This window comes from Symphalangus syndactylus, chromosome 24, assembly GCF_028878055.3.
Source record: "Symphalangus syndactylus isolate Jambi chromosome 24, NHGRI_mSymSyn1-v2.1_pri, whole genome shotgun sequence".
In the NCBI taxonomy this organism is placed as follows: domain Eukaryota; kingdom Metazoa; phylum Chordata; class Mammalia; order Primates; family Hylobatidae; genus Symphalangus; species Symphalangus syndactylus.
In genome coordinates, this window is record NC_072446.2 from 34,490,337 (window position 1) to 34,504,478 (window position 14,142).

General features: G+C 39.8%; 1 protein-coding gene across 6 annotated transcripts in view; it reads right to left on the minus strand.

Moving 5' to 3' along the window:
• Positions 1-14,142, minus strand: part of RPRD1B (regulation of nuclear pre-mRNA domain containing 1B) — a 58,779-nt gene that overhangs the window by 30,607 nt on the left and 14,030 nt on the right. For 3 of the 6 annotated variants that reach the window (XM_055264990.2, XM_063633569.1, XM_055264989.2), the window contains exons 3-5: positions 13,205-13,338; positions 4,053-4,165; positions 2,191-2,317 (exon numbers count right to left, since the gene is read on the minus strand). In XM_055264990.2, the coding sequence (XP_055120965.1) occupies positions 2,191-2,317; positions 4,053-4,165; positions 13,205-13,338 (374 nt within the window). Of the gene's footprint in view, positions 1-2,190; positions 2,318-4,052; positions 4,166-9,550; positions 9,565-13,204; positions 13,339-14,142 lie in introns of all 6 variants that reach the window. The other 3 variants (XM_063633570.1, XM_063633568.1, XM_055264988.2) reach the window with 2 other exon arrangements.

The window sequence follows — 14,142 nt, forward strand, 5'->3', positions numbered from 1 at the left end:
GAAGTGGAGAGACAGCACAGGCAATCCATTCAGGTGGTTTGGCCAAATAGAACAGAGAAATGAGGCAGTAGCTAGAGGAAGATATGGGGTCAAGAAAAAAATCTTCCCAAGTGGGGGAAAAATTCATGTTTTTATGCTATTGAGAATGATCCAGTAAAGAGTAAAAAAATGGAAAATGTAGGAGAAAAGGGGAGCATTGTTGGAGCAATGGCCTTGGCGAGATGAGAAGGAGCAGATCTAATACACAGAGAGGCGGGTTTAGAAAACAGCATGTCCATGCAGAGAAACAGGAGGAAAAGTCAACTCAGACGTGTTAGTTTTTCCCAGCCACATTCCGCTGCACAGGTTCGGGAAAGGAACAGACAAAAAGCCAAATTTAAGAATGGTGGTTGCCAGGTGATATGGGAAGTGAAAAATGATGAGTTATTGTTTAATGGATATAGAGTCAGTTTGGCAAGACGAAAAGAATTCTGGAAACTGGTTGTATAACAACGTGAGAATACTTAGCACAACTAAACTGCACACCTTTACGTTTTATGTAGCTTACCATTTTATATGTAGTTTATTTCATATGTATTTTATCACAACTAAAAATCAAAATAAAACAAGTATTTTAAAAGGAAGCTACATGAGACCTTTAGGTCAGTGAAACAGAGAAACGAAATTACATACATGGCTAGCTTTACATTAACTTGCTTGCAATTTTTGCAGATTATGATTTTGACAGTAAGAATAAATGAAGTGGTCCTTTTAGTAGTAAGTATTTTTAAAACGTGATTTAACCTGTTTAGGGATTTTGCCAGGAGACTACACTGAAGGGAGAAAGAGAAGAAAATAGGTTGAAGGTGTGTGTGAGGAAGTGAAAAGACAGACTCCAATCTGAGTAAAGAAGAAAATGAGGACTCGAGGGCTAGGAAGAGGTGGGGGAGGATCACGAGACTGCAGGTCCCAGTGGGGTGAATTCCTGGGGTGGGAAAGCAGAGTTAGGGGCTGAGATGCTTCTTGCATGACTCAGAAGGCCTCCAAGCTGTGTTCTTCAACCCAGTACACCCACTGCCTGAGGTCTTTCCCTGTGCTGCTTCCTCTGCCTGGTGGCACTTCCTTCCCTTGGATATCCTCATGGCTTGCTTCCTAATTTTTCGGGTCTCTGCTCAAGGTCATCTCACCAGAAAGGCTTTCCCCAAACACCTTTAAAATACCATTAATACCGCCTGCAATCATTCTCCGCTCCCACCGCCCTGCTTTATTTTTCTTCTTGACACTTCACTTGAGGGGATATAGGTGGGCCTCAAATATTTGTTGAGGGAAATATTTCATCAGTGACCTTGATTTCCTTCAGATAGATATGGAAGAAGTTAGAGAAGCAGCCAAGTCAAGGGACTGGAGTGGGAAAATGGTGGCCTTTGGAAGACAGTGGAATGAAAGGCCTGAGCTTTTTTAAGGGCAAGAACATAGGCTTTGTAGCCTAGATTAGAATCCCAAGATCCACTACTTGTGTGACCTTGGACAAGACACCTATCTTCTGAAAGCCTCAATGTCCTCCTATGCAATATGGAGACACACATTCAGTCATCTCCAAAGACTATCACAAAGAACAGAAGTACCAGTGCAAAGTCTACTGTCAATATTAGTTCATGTTGCATTCCTTCCTTTCAATTTCCCATGCGGAAAGCAGGAATCATGTCAACTGCCCCTCCCTGTTTAACTAGGGAGGTCACGATTAGGGCAAAATGACATGTCTAACACACACCTGAAATTCCTGGCATTGAAGGCACTATCATCTACAAGGCTTGTCAGAGAGCAGGGTACAAATCACACAGCCCTGAATCATAATTTTTTTTCTTTTAGTAAGAGGGTTATGAGTCTAACAGACAGAATACCTAATCTACCCCACCCACCCCACAGGCACACAATTTGTACTATGTTTTTAACAGACCTTATTTAGAGTGCCACAGGTTGTGGCACACCAGCATTTCTGCAATAATTCCTAGAATCACTATTCAAGCTTTGACTATTTCAAAAGTTTCTTTGTTCACCATGTGAGCTACATTTGCAAATCCCAAGATGGTAGAGCAACCAAAACAACATGAAAAGTAGTCTATATCTGCAGACGTAAGTATGGCCTAGGGTTAGCTGTATTACAGTTATGTCCCTCTTTCCTCACCTTTCACCCAAACTCTACCTTCTCACCTGTTATTTTTTCCAATAGAGAAACATCTTGCACTTCCTGGGGCAGAGAAGCAATTTTCTGTCGGACAGTAGCATCCCCTGATGCGGCATTTTCCAGATCCTGCAAAGCTTTGATTAGTTCCTCAGTCTGTAAAATGAAAACACAAACAACACTATCCATTAAGACATGGGGTTTAAAGAAAATTAGTTGGAGTTAAATGAGGAGAAAACAAATTCTAAAAACAGTCATTCCTGCCATTTCTTAAAAAAACTGTTCTTAGCCCCAGAGCTTACATGTCAGTCAATGTCACAGACTCTAAGAAAATCTACAAAATTAGTTTATCTAAGTCCATGGAAGAACATGAATGAAATTCTGAATATATATATATTTTTAATTCTAAAAGAACATGTTTTTGGCAATTCAAAACAATGGAGTTTGGTTCATGTTGCTTAATTTCAAATGATGTATCATTTCCAGTATAGAATAAAGGTATAAATATCAGATGTTAACAATTGTGTGTTGTGGCCAGGTGTGGTGGCTCGCACCTATAATCCTAGCACTTTGGGAAGCCAAGGCAGGAGGATCACTTGAGCCCAGGAGTTCGAGACCAGCCTGGACAATATAGTGAGACCCTGTCTCTACAAAAAAAAAAAAAATAAAATAATTAGCCAAGCATGGTGGCATGTGTCTACAGTCCCAGCTACTTGGGAGGCTGAGGTAGGAGTATCACTTGAGCCCTGGAGGTTGAGTCTGCAGTGAACTATGATCATGCTACTGCACGCCAGCCTGGGTAACAGAGCAAGATCCTGTCTTAAGAAGAAGAACGAAAAAATTGTACGTTGACTGATCAACCTACTTCAATTCTTTCTTGAGTTTTCTTGACAAAATGAATGTCACTCCCAAAATTAAATGTATCAAACTTATTATAAACCAAGGCGGAAAAAACAAGAAAAGTAAACCAGGGATGCATTTTCTGTATATATCAAAAAGGAGTTTCTTAAATTGTCAGAAAACAATGCTAACAGGCCACTCCATAATCACCAAGGAGTAGCTAGCTCTGTAGATGGTAGTTAGATTACCCTGAAAGGTAATAATCTAGGCTGTCATCTTTAAAGCGTTTAAATCCAAAGATATATGACCTAACACTGCTGTCATTTAATCCCTAGTCTAACTCAACACCGTAACATAGCGCAAACTAGACATGCTTCCTATTTACATAGGCTTTAAGCACGACCATGTGTCATAAAGCTGTTTCAGGCACAGTAAGATGAAGGCCCCGCCCCCCCTTGAAAAGAGCATGGGCTCTGAAGTCAGACACATCTGGATTTAAATTAAGACACCGGTCAAGTTACTTAAACTGTCACCTTGTGCCCAAATTCTTTCATTTAGATTTTGTAAGCTAACCTGTATAGCCAAATAACACAAACACATGGGTAAAGACTAACTCCCTGTTTTAATATTTAATAGGCAGCAAATTTGCTATTGACACATAGACTGTTTTTAGATATTAATGAGTTATTTACTTTATAAAACTACCATGCTACTGGAGACAGGCCATGGTAGAAGACTTTTGAATGTCTTTGTAATATTATCTATCCCTTTCTCCAAAATCTATTTTTAAAGAATATTCTTAATTTCTAGGATTGAAAAAACCAAGTCCAAGTACTTTATAAAACATAAGCCCATCCCAGAGTTCTGGCACGCAAAGACATAGTGACGCCTGCCATCCGGCAAGCTCCTTTGGGCAGGATGACGCACGGGGCCCGAGAGGTGCCCTCTGATGATTCCATACCAGTGGTCACTGGCGCCACCTTGTGGCCATAGTCTTCAACTAGAGGTCACTTTAAGCCACTCTTCCTACTCTCTGGGGGTCAAGACCTACCAAGAGGGGTCCTGCAGAAGGATCCTGAGGAGAGTAGCTGCCAGGGTAGTCGTCATCCTCCTCCTCTTGAATTTGCTGAAAAGTTCGTTTCAGAGATTTCTTCTCTTCTGTTGCTAGAGGAAAAAGTGATAAATTTGAGTCACATATCATGTAGTGATAAGTCACATGCTATGCACAATGGGCCACATGTAAAAACAGGGCAGAAGGGGCACACATTTTCAGAATGGCTTAATAGTAACCTTTATGCTAGTTATTTTAAATTGACTGTAGTTCCCTACATTACTGAAAAGAGTCAAACAGGTCTTTGTCCGTCATCTCAGACTGATTCTCTGGTAAAATACTACGGAAAACAGGCATCTAAAGCGAAACTTACCCAACTATCACATTTGAGTAAGAAACTCATGGGACAATACAATGAAGCAAACCAACGTGTGCTAGGGTTTACAGAGAACATATTGTGTATAAAATGAGATACGTTATGCTTTCCAGTGATCATTTCAGAAATAGGAGAGAAAATTTTATCAATAAAATTGTGTCAAACACAAATATTCTTTACACTATTCCCCTAAAAATAAAATAAATCTAATTTTACCTTAAAATTAAAATAACCACTACTGAGACGTGTGATTGATACTACTGAGAAAAATTACTTAAGTTATCATTTTAAATTTAACCACTTTTGAGGCTGACAGGTTACATTCTTTATGATCTATCTGCACTGTTATGTTTTTACATTGTTATGACAGATGTGTTAATTCCAAAATCACTCTTTTTGCATCAAATTAGACAATACAAAATAAATGCCAAACAACTGTGGGAAATAAATCTAAATGATAAATTCTAGTTTAGAAAGTAAAGAAATATTGGACACAGCCTGTGCCTGGCATTGCAATAGTTCCCTTTTAATCTTTCCAACAATTTTAAGATACAGCATCTCCATCTGACAGGTGAGAAAACAAAGGCCAGGGAGGTTAAATGACACACTTACGGTATGACTCCAAAACCTGTCGTCTTTCCACTGCACTCGAGTTACTTAGCACCACACAGGTACCCTCTCATTTAGAAAAAAAAGGGGGGACACCAGGCACCTGCTTCAGATACATACACATTTTTTGCTTACACACTTCCTTCCGGAACCAAGCCATTTAGCTCCTGTTCTCTACATTATATACATCATGTACTAACTGACCAAACTTATGTTTGAAGTGAAAGCCAGGTCAATATCATGAGTTTTATTTTTATTTTATTTTTTTTAGATGGAGTTTTTGCTCTCTTGCCCAGGCTGGAGTGCAGTGACACGTTCTCAGCTCATTGCAACCTCCGCCTCCTGGGTTCCAGCAAGTCTCCCACCTCAGCCTCCCGAGTAGCTGGGATTACAGGCACTTGCCCCCATGCCTGGCTAATTTTTGTATTTTTAGTAGAGTCAGGGTTTCATTCACCATGTTGGCCAGGCTGGTCTCGAACTCCTGGCCTCCAGTGACCCACCCACCTCGGCCTCCCAAAGTCCTGGGATTACAGGTGTGAGCCACCACGCCTGGCCAAGTTTCATTTTTTCTTAATGTTTTTGTCTGTTACAAAAAGAGGAGACAGCAGCATCTGCAATACAGGCCGTCCTCACTTTGTGCATGCATTCTATTATACACAGATTTGTTATCATGGCTTCGTTAAATGACACCACTCCCTCAATAAAACAAGTTTGAACTTCAGTTACCATGGCATATTAACTCTTGAGTAGTTGCATAAAGTACAAATTTTGCTGCTAACTTCAGCCCCCAAATTATGATCAGTGACCAATCACATCATTCTTCAAGTCTATCAGTGATTGGTCACCGCACACCTGTTATGCAGGTCACACAAAGACAGCAAAGTGCTTCGCTGTGCTGTCTCCTTATCACCCAGTGATAACACCCACATTTTATAAAAATGAATGATAAGAGGGTATTGATCATAAAGACGAATGTGGAACAAAGAAACTGAAACAAAAGCTAATGCTGGAACTGAAATCCCAATGGCACATCAATGAAGTTACAGAAGGAAGAGCACGCTGCAGGATGCTGCCACTGCCAGCATCAGAGGGAGCCTAGACCCATGGCCAGAGGAACTTGTAGAGGCCAACTTAGCAAAGAAGAAAGTGGGAGTGATGAAAAGAATGACAACGTCCTAGAGGAAGAGACACTAACAAAAAAAACAACAACTGCATGCTAAAGAAACTGAGAGGTATTTTACAATACTGAAAGCACAAAAGATAAAATGTTGGAAGCTGATCCAAACAAAATACAGTATGACAATTTGCAAAGCCATAGAAAAGATGTTTGCTCTGTATATGTATATAAATTATACCAGAAGAAGACAACCCTTGTTCAAACTACTCTTGATAAGTTTGTTACAAAGAAAACACACTTTAATTCTCAATGTTTCTAATTTGTTGTTACAGCATATTAAATAACTATTAGTTTACTATCTGTTTTGTTTCCCTACACACTTGGAATCAACAGTGAGTTTTTAATTCTTTGACAAAAAAAATTTTAAGAGTCACAGAACAATCATAATTTTCCCCACTGACTATAAAGATTGCTTTGCATGGGTTCAGTTTGCACGGTCACGGTTATAGTCCTGCACCACTATGCAAAGCAAAGATTGCTATATTTTTAATACGAAAAATCTATTAGGATAAAATTTACATAAGAAACACCTAACAGTACTTTGTACATAGTAGCTGCCTAATTAATGTGTGCTATGACCCATGCAGACACTTAGCCACTGTGGCATCAAAGCAGTCATGTGGAAGGAGTGGCCATTAGAAGGTAAGTACAAACTTCAAAATTTTTTATACTGTTCTGTTTGCTTTCAAGCACCTAGAAGAGTACTCAGTAAGTAACTACTAGATATGCTAAAGAAGGTAGAAAAAAATTATAAAACTTGAAATCCTTCCGTTTTCAAACTCTCACACAGAAATTATTATATATAAACATCAAACACTACCTCAAGACACTTAGAATTCCTGAATTTTGGCACTGGGAGGACTTAGATAGACCTATACCTTTGTTTCCCCCAACTCAAATTTTCATGAAAATATCTAGGTCCACAGGTTGCAGTTTGCCCAAAGTCAGAGAGTTTGTTAGTGTAAATGTGGGTGCTACAGATCAAAGCCTCCTTATCTGGGATTATCTTTACCACTACACACTGCTGCTCACAAACAGCATTACAAGACTTAAAATAAGAAATCATTTTAGGACAACTTATGTCCTTTGCCATCCTGATGGCAGAGGACACAATAGGTGTTAACCATTACCCTACTTTTCCAGTTTCCTCCTATTTCCATTTGGAGGACCTACTAGTGCTACAAACGTAAGATTTCTGGACATGAATTACTAATCATTTCCCCCACAGGGCTCCTCATTCCCTGAGCTACCTATTTCCATTATGAACACTTTCACTGACCTGTCTTCCAGGTACAAGGCCTTAGAAACCATTAGAATCTATCCCAAGGTCCCAGTTTCTAGCAGATTCCATACCTCAGAAGGATGCCTTACATACTCCCTCCCTCTGCTCCTTCACCTACACAGCCTCTTATCAACAATCTGCCCTTTGTCACAGCTGGTTAAGACCACTGTCTCCCCACCTCTAGTTGCTCCTTTCCCAAGTTAGACTATACAGTTGTCCCTCAGTATCCATGGGGGATTGGTTCCAGGACCGCCGTGGATATCAAAATCTAGGGATACTCAAGATCCCATTACAAAATGGCATAGTATTTACATATAACTTACGCACACATCCTCCCGTATACTTTATGTCTAGATTATAGTACCTAATACAATGTACATGATATGTAAATAATTGTCACACTGTTTCGTTTTTAAAGTATGTATTATTTTTACCCAAAATATATTCAATATGCAGCTGGTTGCATTCGCAGATGTGGAACCTGTAAATATGGAAGACTGTATTCTATTATTAAATTAATCTTCCTAAAGCGGAATGCTCACTCCATCATGTCCCTATACATAAACTTTAAGGGGCTTCTAATGATTTTACAGATTCCTCCTAAGTTCAAAGCCTAATGATGACAATGGCGTCCAACTCCCACGGCACTCAGGCCTCTCTTAAAGCACCTGGCCTTGCTACTCTGGCCACTGGCAAGCGTTCTTCTCCAACAGAAGCGCTTTGTGTCTTATTCCTCTCCATCCCTACAGTACCTAGAAAAGGGCTGACAGGTCGCAGTTTGAAACTGCTTGAAGGGAGGAGTCACAGAGCTTGGAAAATGCTAGTGCTAGGCCAGAAATGACTATCACTGCTACGAAGTCAGCAGTTATGGTGTCCAGTATTGTCAGTCTAGTCAGACAGCCATTAAAAATAACTTAGGATTTCCAGGTTTCCTTTTCAAAAGCTATACATTTTTTAAAAAATTAAAATTACTTTAAAAACTAGAATATTTGTCAGTTCCATTTCTACATCTGAATTTAAGGTAAGCCTTCCACTATCAATTCAGCTTCTACCACAGTATATATTTACACTCCCTTTTTCAATCACTCAACCACTCTGTTTACAGGCAGGACAAACTGTGGGGGTAGCCAAAGTCCTTCTGTCCTCATACTGGGCACCTTCTATTCTATCCTCCAACTTGTCCCTCTGTCTCCAGCGGGCCTTGTACTCAGCTAACCTTAAGTAATCCTCGTTACCTAAGGGTTTATGGTATGCCTCTTACAACCTGATTGTGGGAGAATTTCAGACACTATGGCACACTGTGAAACTAATCTTAAGGCAAAAAGCTGGCCTACAGGCTCCCAAATCACATTATAATATGCAGCCATCTACCGTAAAGCTGGATCTTCTAGAGGATCCACTTGAAATTTTCTGTGATTTAAAAAAAAAACAAAAACCCTGTGTTTGGTCCGAGTGCAGCGGCGTTTACAACTAATTGATCGCCATCAGTTACAGGTTTTTTTGTTCCTTCTCTACTCCCACTGCTTCAATTGACTAGTTAACAACAACAAACACACCTATAGATTTTATATTATTTTTATAATGAGAAAAGGATCAGGAAATATTGTTTGCAACAGCTCCCTCATTCTTTGCTCCACCCCTGCATAATAAAGGACATTTTAATAAGGCACATTAAACTTTACTTGTGGAAAGAAAAGAACCTGTAACAGATAAAAGTCTAACATTTGAGGCACAGATCTACAAGCTGTCTACCCTTATCATCTCACTGAACTGAGTAGCCAAATCCAGGCATAAACCCAGGGAAGTTGCACCTAGAACTCATACTCTTAGCTACCATGTTCTCCAGCCTCACACAAGAACTGGGTGACTGAAAATATTAAAAACCTCTTCTTACTTTTGCTACCAGATCATATATAGAAACTTAGCATATTAGATACTAGAACTGACAGGGGCAAACAAAACTCATATCATTGCCCCACTGATAATATCTTACCTGCATTATCTCAAGTAATCCTCATCACAACCCTAGAAGGTATTACCATTAATAGCCATACTGTACAGTGAGGATCTGAGCTTCAGAGGGATCAAATGCTATGGCCAAGGTCACAGAGCTTTAGAAATGACAGCTAGGGGCCAGGCGTGGTGGCTCACACCTGTAATCCCGCCACTTTGGGAGGCCGAGGTGGGCGGATCACCTGAGGTTGGGAGTTTGCGACCAGCCTGACCAACATGGAGAAACCCCATCTCTACTAAAAAATACAAAATTAGCCAGGCGTGGTGGCACATGCCTGTAATCCCAGCTACTTGGAAGGCTGAGGCAGGAGAATCACTTGAACCTGGGAGGCAGAGGTTGCGGTGAGCCAAGGTTGCACCATTGCACTCTAGCCTGGGCGACAGAGCAAGACTCCATCTCAAAAAAAAAAAAAAAAAAAAAGAAATGACAGCTAGAATACTGTGGAAGCCTGAATAGCTAAACTATATTAAGATCCAGGAAAGCTGGGTAACCTACTCACAAATTCCTACCAAAATTCAAGTTTATTGAAACCATGTGCTTTCAGGAAATACGACAGTGTGAAGAATATCAGCTTTAAAGTCATATAGACCTGGGAATTCGCCACTTATCAATTATCTCTCTCTGAACAAAATTACTATACCTTTTTGAGCCAGTATCCTTATCTAAAGTATGAAAATAATACCAAATTCACAGAGTAGTTGTAAGGATCTAAAACAAATTAACATGAAAAGCAGCCAGCAGAGGCTGGTACATAACGGATGCTCAATAGATGCTAGTCCCTTTGTATCTACCCTCTCTCTCTAAATCCTCCTACAACCATATACAACATGAGTCACATGTGGCTCAAATAAAAAAAGTTCCATTCAGTCAAGCAACACCTTGAGTATTCTCAAGAGTAGAGAACTTTTCTCCTTTTCTTACTTTTTAAATTTTGTTTTTAACTGACAAATAATAATTGTATATATTTATAGGGTACAGTGTGATGTTTTGAGAGACACCTTTAGAACACCTCGAGAGACAGGTTTATAAACTTAATACCCAGTTCTAAAACAGAATTTCTAAACTCATGCATTCTCTAATGTTGTAAGAACGGTCAAATTTCCATAGAAAAATTTTTATTTCAGAGGTAAACTCCATGAAGTTGCCTGAAGACAAAGAATTACCCATGAATCAAAGCTGGAATATAAAAGGACTACTCAAATTTGGAAATAAACTTCTGGAGAACTCATCAACATTTGAAAGGACTGTGGTAAAATATTCTGATAACTCAGATCCAGAGAAGAGAGTGAAGACAGAGTGAGTCAGCTGGGACTAACACACGTTGAAATCTTTTGATGTGTGTTTTCATCTTTATAGAATAGAGAAAGAGAAATTATCTTTAGATCAGCATTATCCTCTACCTAGAGGAAACTGCCTCTGTTATTGTTAATGTCTGTCTAGACTCTCAAAAAAAAAATCAGAAACCCAATGAAGCTATTTCCAATACTATCACTGCCACAAATTCCACACATTCCCAGAGTGCAAACCTATTCCTCACTCTTTTCTCCCTCCTTCCTATAGCATCTAGCATAGCTGTTTTTCAAAGTATGTGTCCAAAATTGTACATTAAATTGAAATTCAACATTAGCTTCAAACATCCTTTCAAGGCTCTCCTACTTGCCCAAAGGTGTTTTTAAAAACCAGCACTGTTTACCAATGAACTCTAAGGCAGAGTAAAGAATGCTGAGTAATTCCCCAAAGCTGTACTGAAGACCTCCAAAGGACATAATACAAACACCAGAATCCAAAGCAGGAAACATCTTGCTTTTCAGAAGCTACCAATCACCTGAGTGATCCTAAAATTATCTTCTAGCAACACCAAGTAAAACAACAATGACCTGCAGTCTGAAAGCACTTATGTCATTCACAGAAAGCCTCTAACCTTTGGTTTCACAGGAAAGTTACCCACTGTAAAATGCAAATAATTCCAGACCTGGAAAGGATCATGAAGGGTACACAAAAGGGTTGCTCAGTGAAGGATACTGTCACACGTGCTAATCATGACTAGGTTCTATAGCAGATGCATGTACAAAGTACCAGAGAACAAGGAGGGAAGACCACATGGGCCCAGACAAGCCAGGGAAGATGTCAGAATGAGAGTTGCATTCTTGGAAAATGAGTTCATCACACAGTGAAAGCGGTAGAAGGACATCAAGTAGAGGTAACAGTAGATGGAAAGGAAGCAGTGCCAACAGAGCATCCAGAGGCGAAACTGTCGGCAATTCAGTTTGGCCACAGAATACAGTGTAAATGAGGAAGTGGCAGGAGAAGAATCTGGAAAAACAGGCTAGTTCAGATAGAAAGGGTCTTCAATACTATCAGTACTTGGACTTGATCCTCCAGGAAACAAGTATGTATGCAGGCAGGTCAGATCTGTAGCTAAGAAACATGTCATGCCAACTAGAATTAAATCACAACTAACCAGAAGCCAAGTAACTAAACAACATTTGATCTTACTCTTTAAAGAAAAAAATAGGCCAGGTGCGGTGGCTCACGCCTATAATCCCAGCACTTTGGGAGGCTGAGGCGGGTGGATCACGAGGTCAGGAGTTCAAGACCAGCCTGGCCAAGATGGTGAAACCCTGTCTCTACCAAAAATACAAAAATCAGCCAGGCATGGTGGCAGGTGCCTGTAATCCCAGCTACTCAGGAGGCTAAGACAAGGAACTGCTTGAACCCGGGAGGCGGAGGTTGCAGTGAGCCGAGATCATACCACTGCACTCCAGTCCGGGTAACAGAGAAAGACTCTGTCTCAAAAAAAAAAAAAAAAAAAGAAAGAAAAAAGAAAAAATAATATAAGCTCTTATTAAGGGCTTTGTAAAATTCACACACAGATGCACTTCCTAAAGATATCCTGGGTTCAGTAAAGATCAAAATCAATTTTAAGCTGGGCGCAGTGACTCACACCTGTAATCCAGCACTTTGGGAGGCTGAGGCAGGCAGATCACTTGAGGTCAGGAGTTCGAGACCAGCCTGGCAAACATGGTGAAACCCTGTCTTTTCTAAAAAATACAAAAATTAGCCGGGTGTTGTGGCAGGTGCCTGAATCTCAGCTTCTCGGGAGGCTGGGGCAGGAGAATGGCTTGAACCCAGGAGGCAGAGGTTGCAGTGAGCTGAGATCACACCACTGCACTCCAGCCTGGATGACAGGGTGAGACTCTTGTCTCCAAAACAAACAAACAATTAACTTTAGACAGACACCATGCTGACAATCCTAAGGATATGTTTCAAAAGCACATCTACATTTAATTAAACCAAGTTCTTAAAAAGTTAAGAAACTTATCCAAGGTCCTATTGTAGTTAATGGCAGAGCAAGGACAAAATCTTAGTCCAGGCTACTTCCTAGTTCACCACAACTCTGAACAACTTTGTTGTTCCTTTCCTTGTGCAAGGAAAGTCTCTGAAAGACAGAAGCAAGCCAAGGAAAACAGAGAGCAAAAGTCAGATGTGAGAGGATGAATAGCACGAATACTAGAACCAGGCTTACACGCTGTGAGCACTACATAAATTCTCACCATCATTCATGATCATCTCTCTCTCTGAAGAATCATAAAATCGCTGGTGGTTGTTCACAGCAAACCCCACTGCAGCTTTTCATATTTGATTCGAAAGTAGGCAAAGACCAAGAGCTGTAAACATGTGGTGATGTTTCTACCTTTGGGGGGAGGGCTCTTGGAGTCCTCCATAGACAGCTTCAGCTGCTGTATGAACTCGCCGCCATACACACTTCGTTCTTGCCAGATGTTCAGCAATCTTTCTAAAGGTTTTTTACAGCCTTCATCTGCCTCTCTGCCCAGAAAAGATGAAAAGATATATATAAGCTTAAGATCTTTTGTTTTTAATTAGGACAGACCTACTTAAAAAAAAAAAAAAAAGAAATCAACAACTGACTAAATGATTTACACATTTAAAAGCAAAAGAATAAGGTACATATTGTAATACCTGGATACCCAAAACTTGACCACAAACTACATTCTTCGTGTAGTGGGAGGGATCATGCCATAATCGAAATCAAATACGACCAAAAGTCGATGGCCAATTTTTACAGACAGAAAATTATCAAAACTCCATCTTATCAATTGTGATAACTTGCTTTTTAAGAAGACGTTAATTAAAATGTACTGCCAGACATTCTGCTGGAAATTAAAAGTGGATCAGAACTCTTAAAGATAGAAAAATGATTTTAAAAAACCAGACGTTTAAAACAGGAAATAAATTCACTGCAACTCATCAATTCTAACACACCAACACCTCTAACATGTATAAGCACAATCACATATATGTATATGTCAAGACTCATTCCAGTTCTAACCACTTCATAATTATTTTAATTCTGGGCTAAGTCCATAGTCCAGGTTCACACAAAGGTATCTGATAATCTTAGAACACACTTAATAATGCAGTCCTTCATAATTTATATCAAAGGATATGAATTAGAAGTTAGAAAATGTTTTCCCCTGACATGTTAACTCCTGAAACAGGATATAAAGGACTATACTAGCACTCACTGAGAACTAATTGCCTACAATAAAATGTCAGACAGCAAGCAGAAGATTGGGTTAGACTTTCTGAAAGCAAAGTGAATTCAGTGAC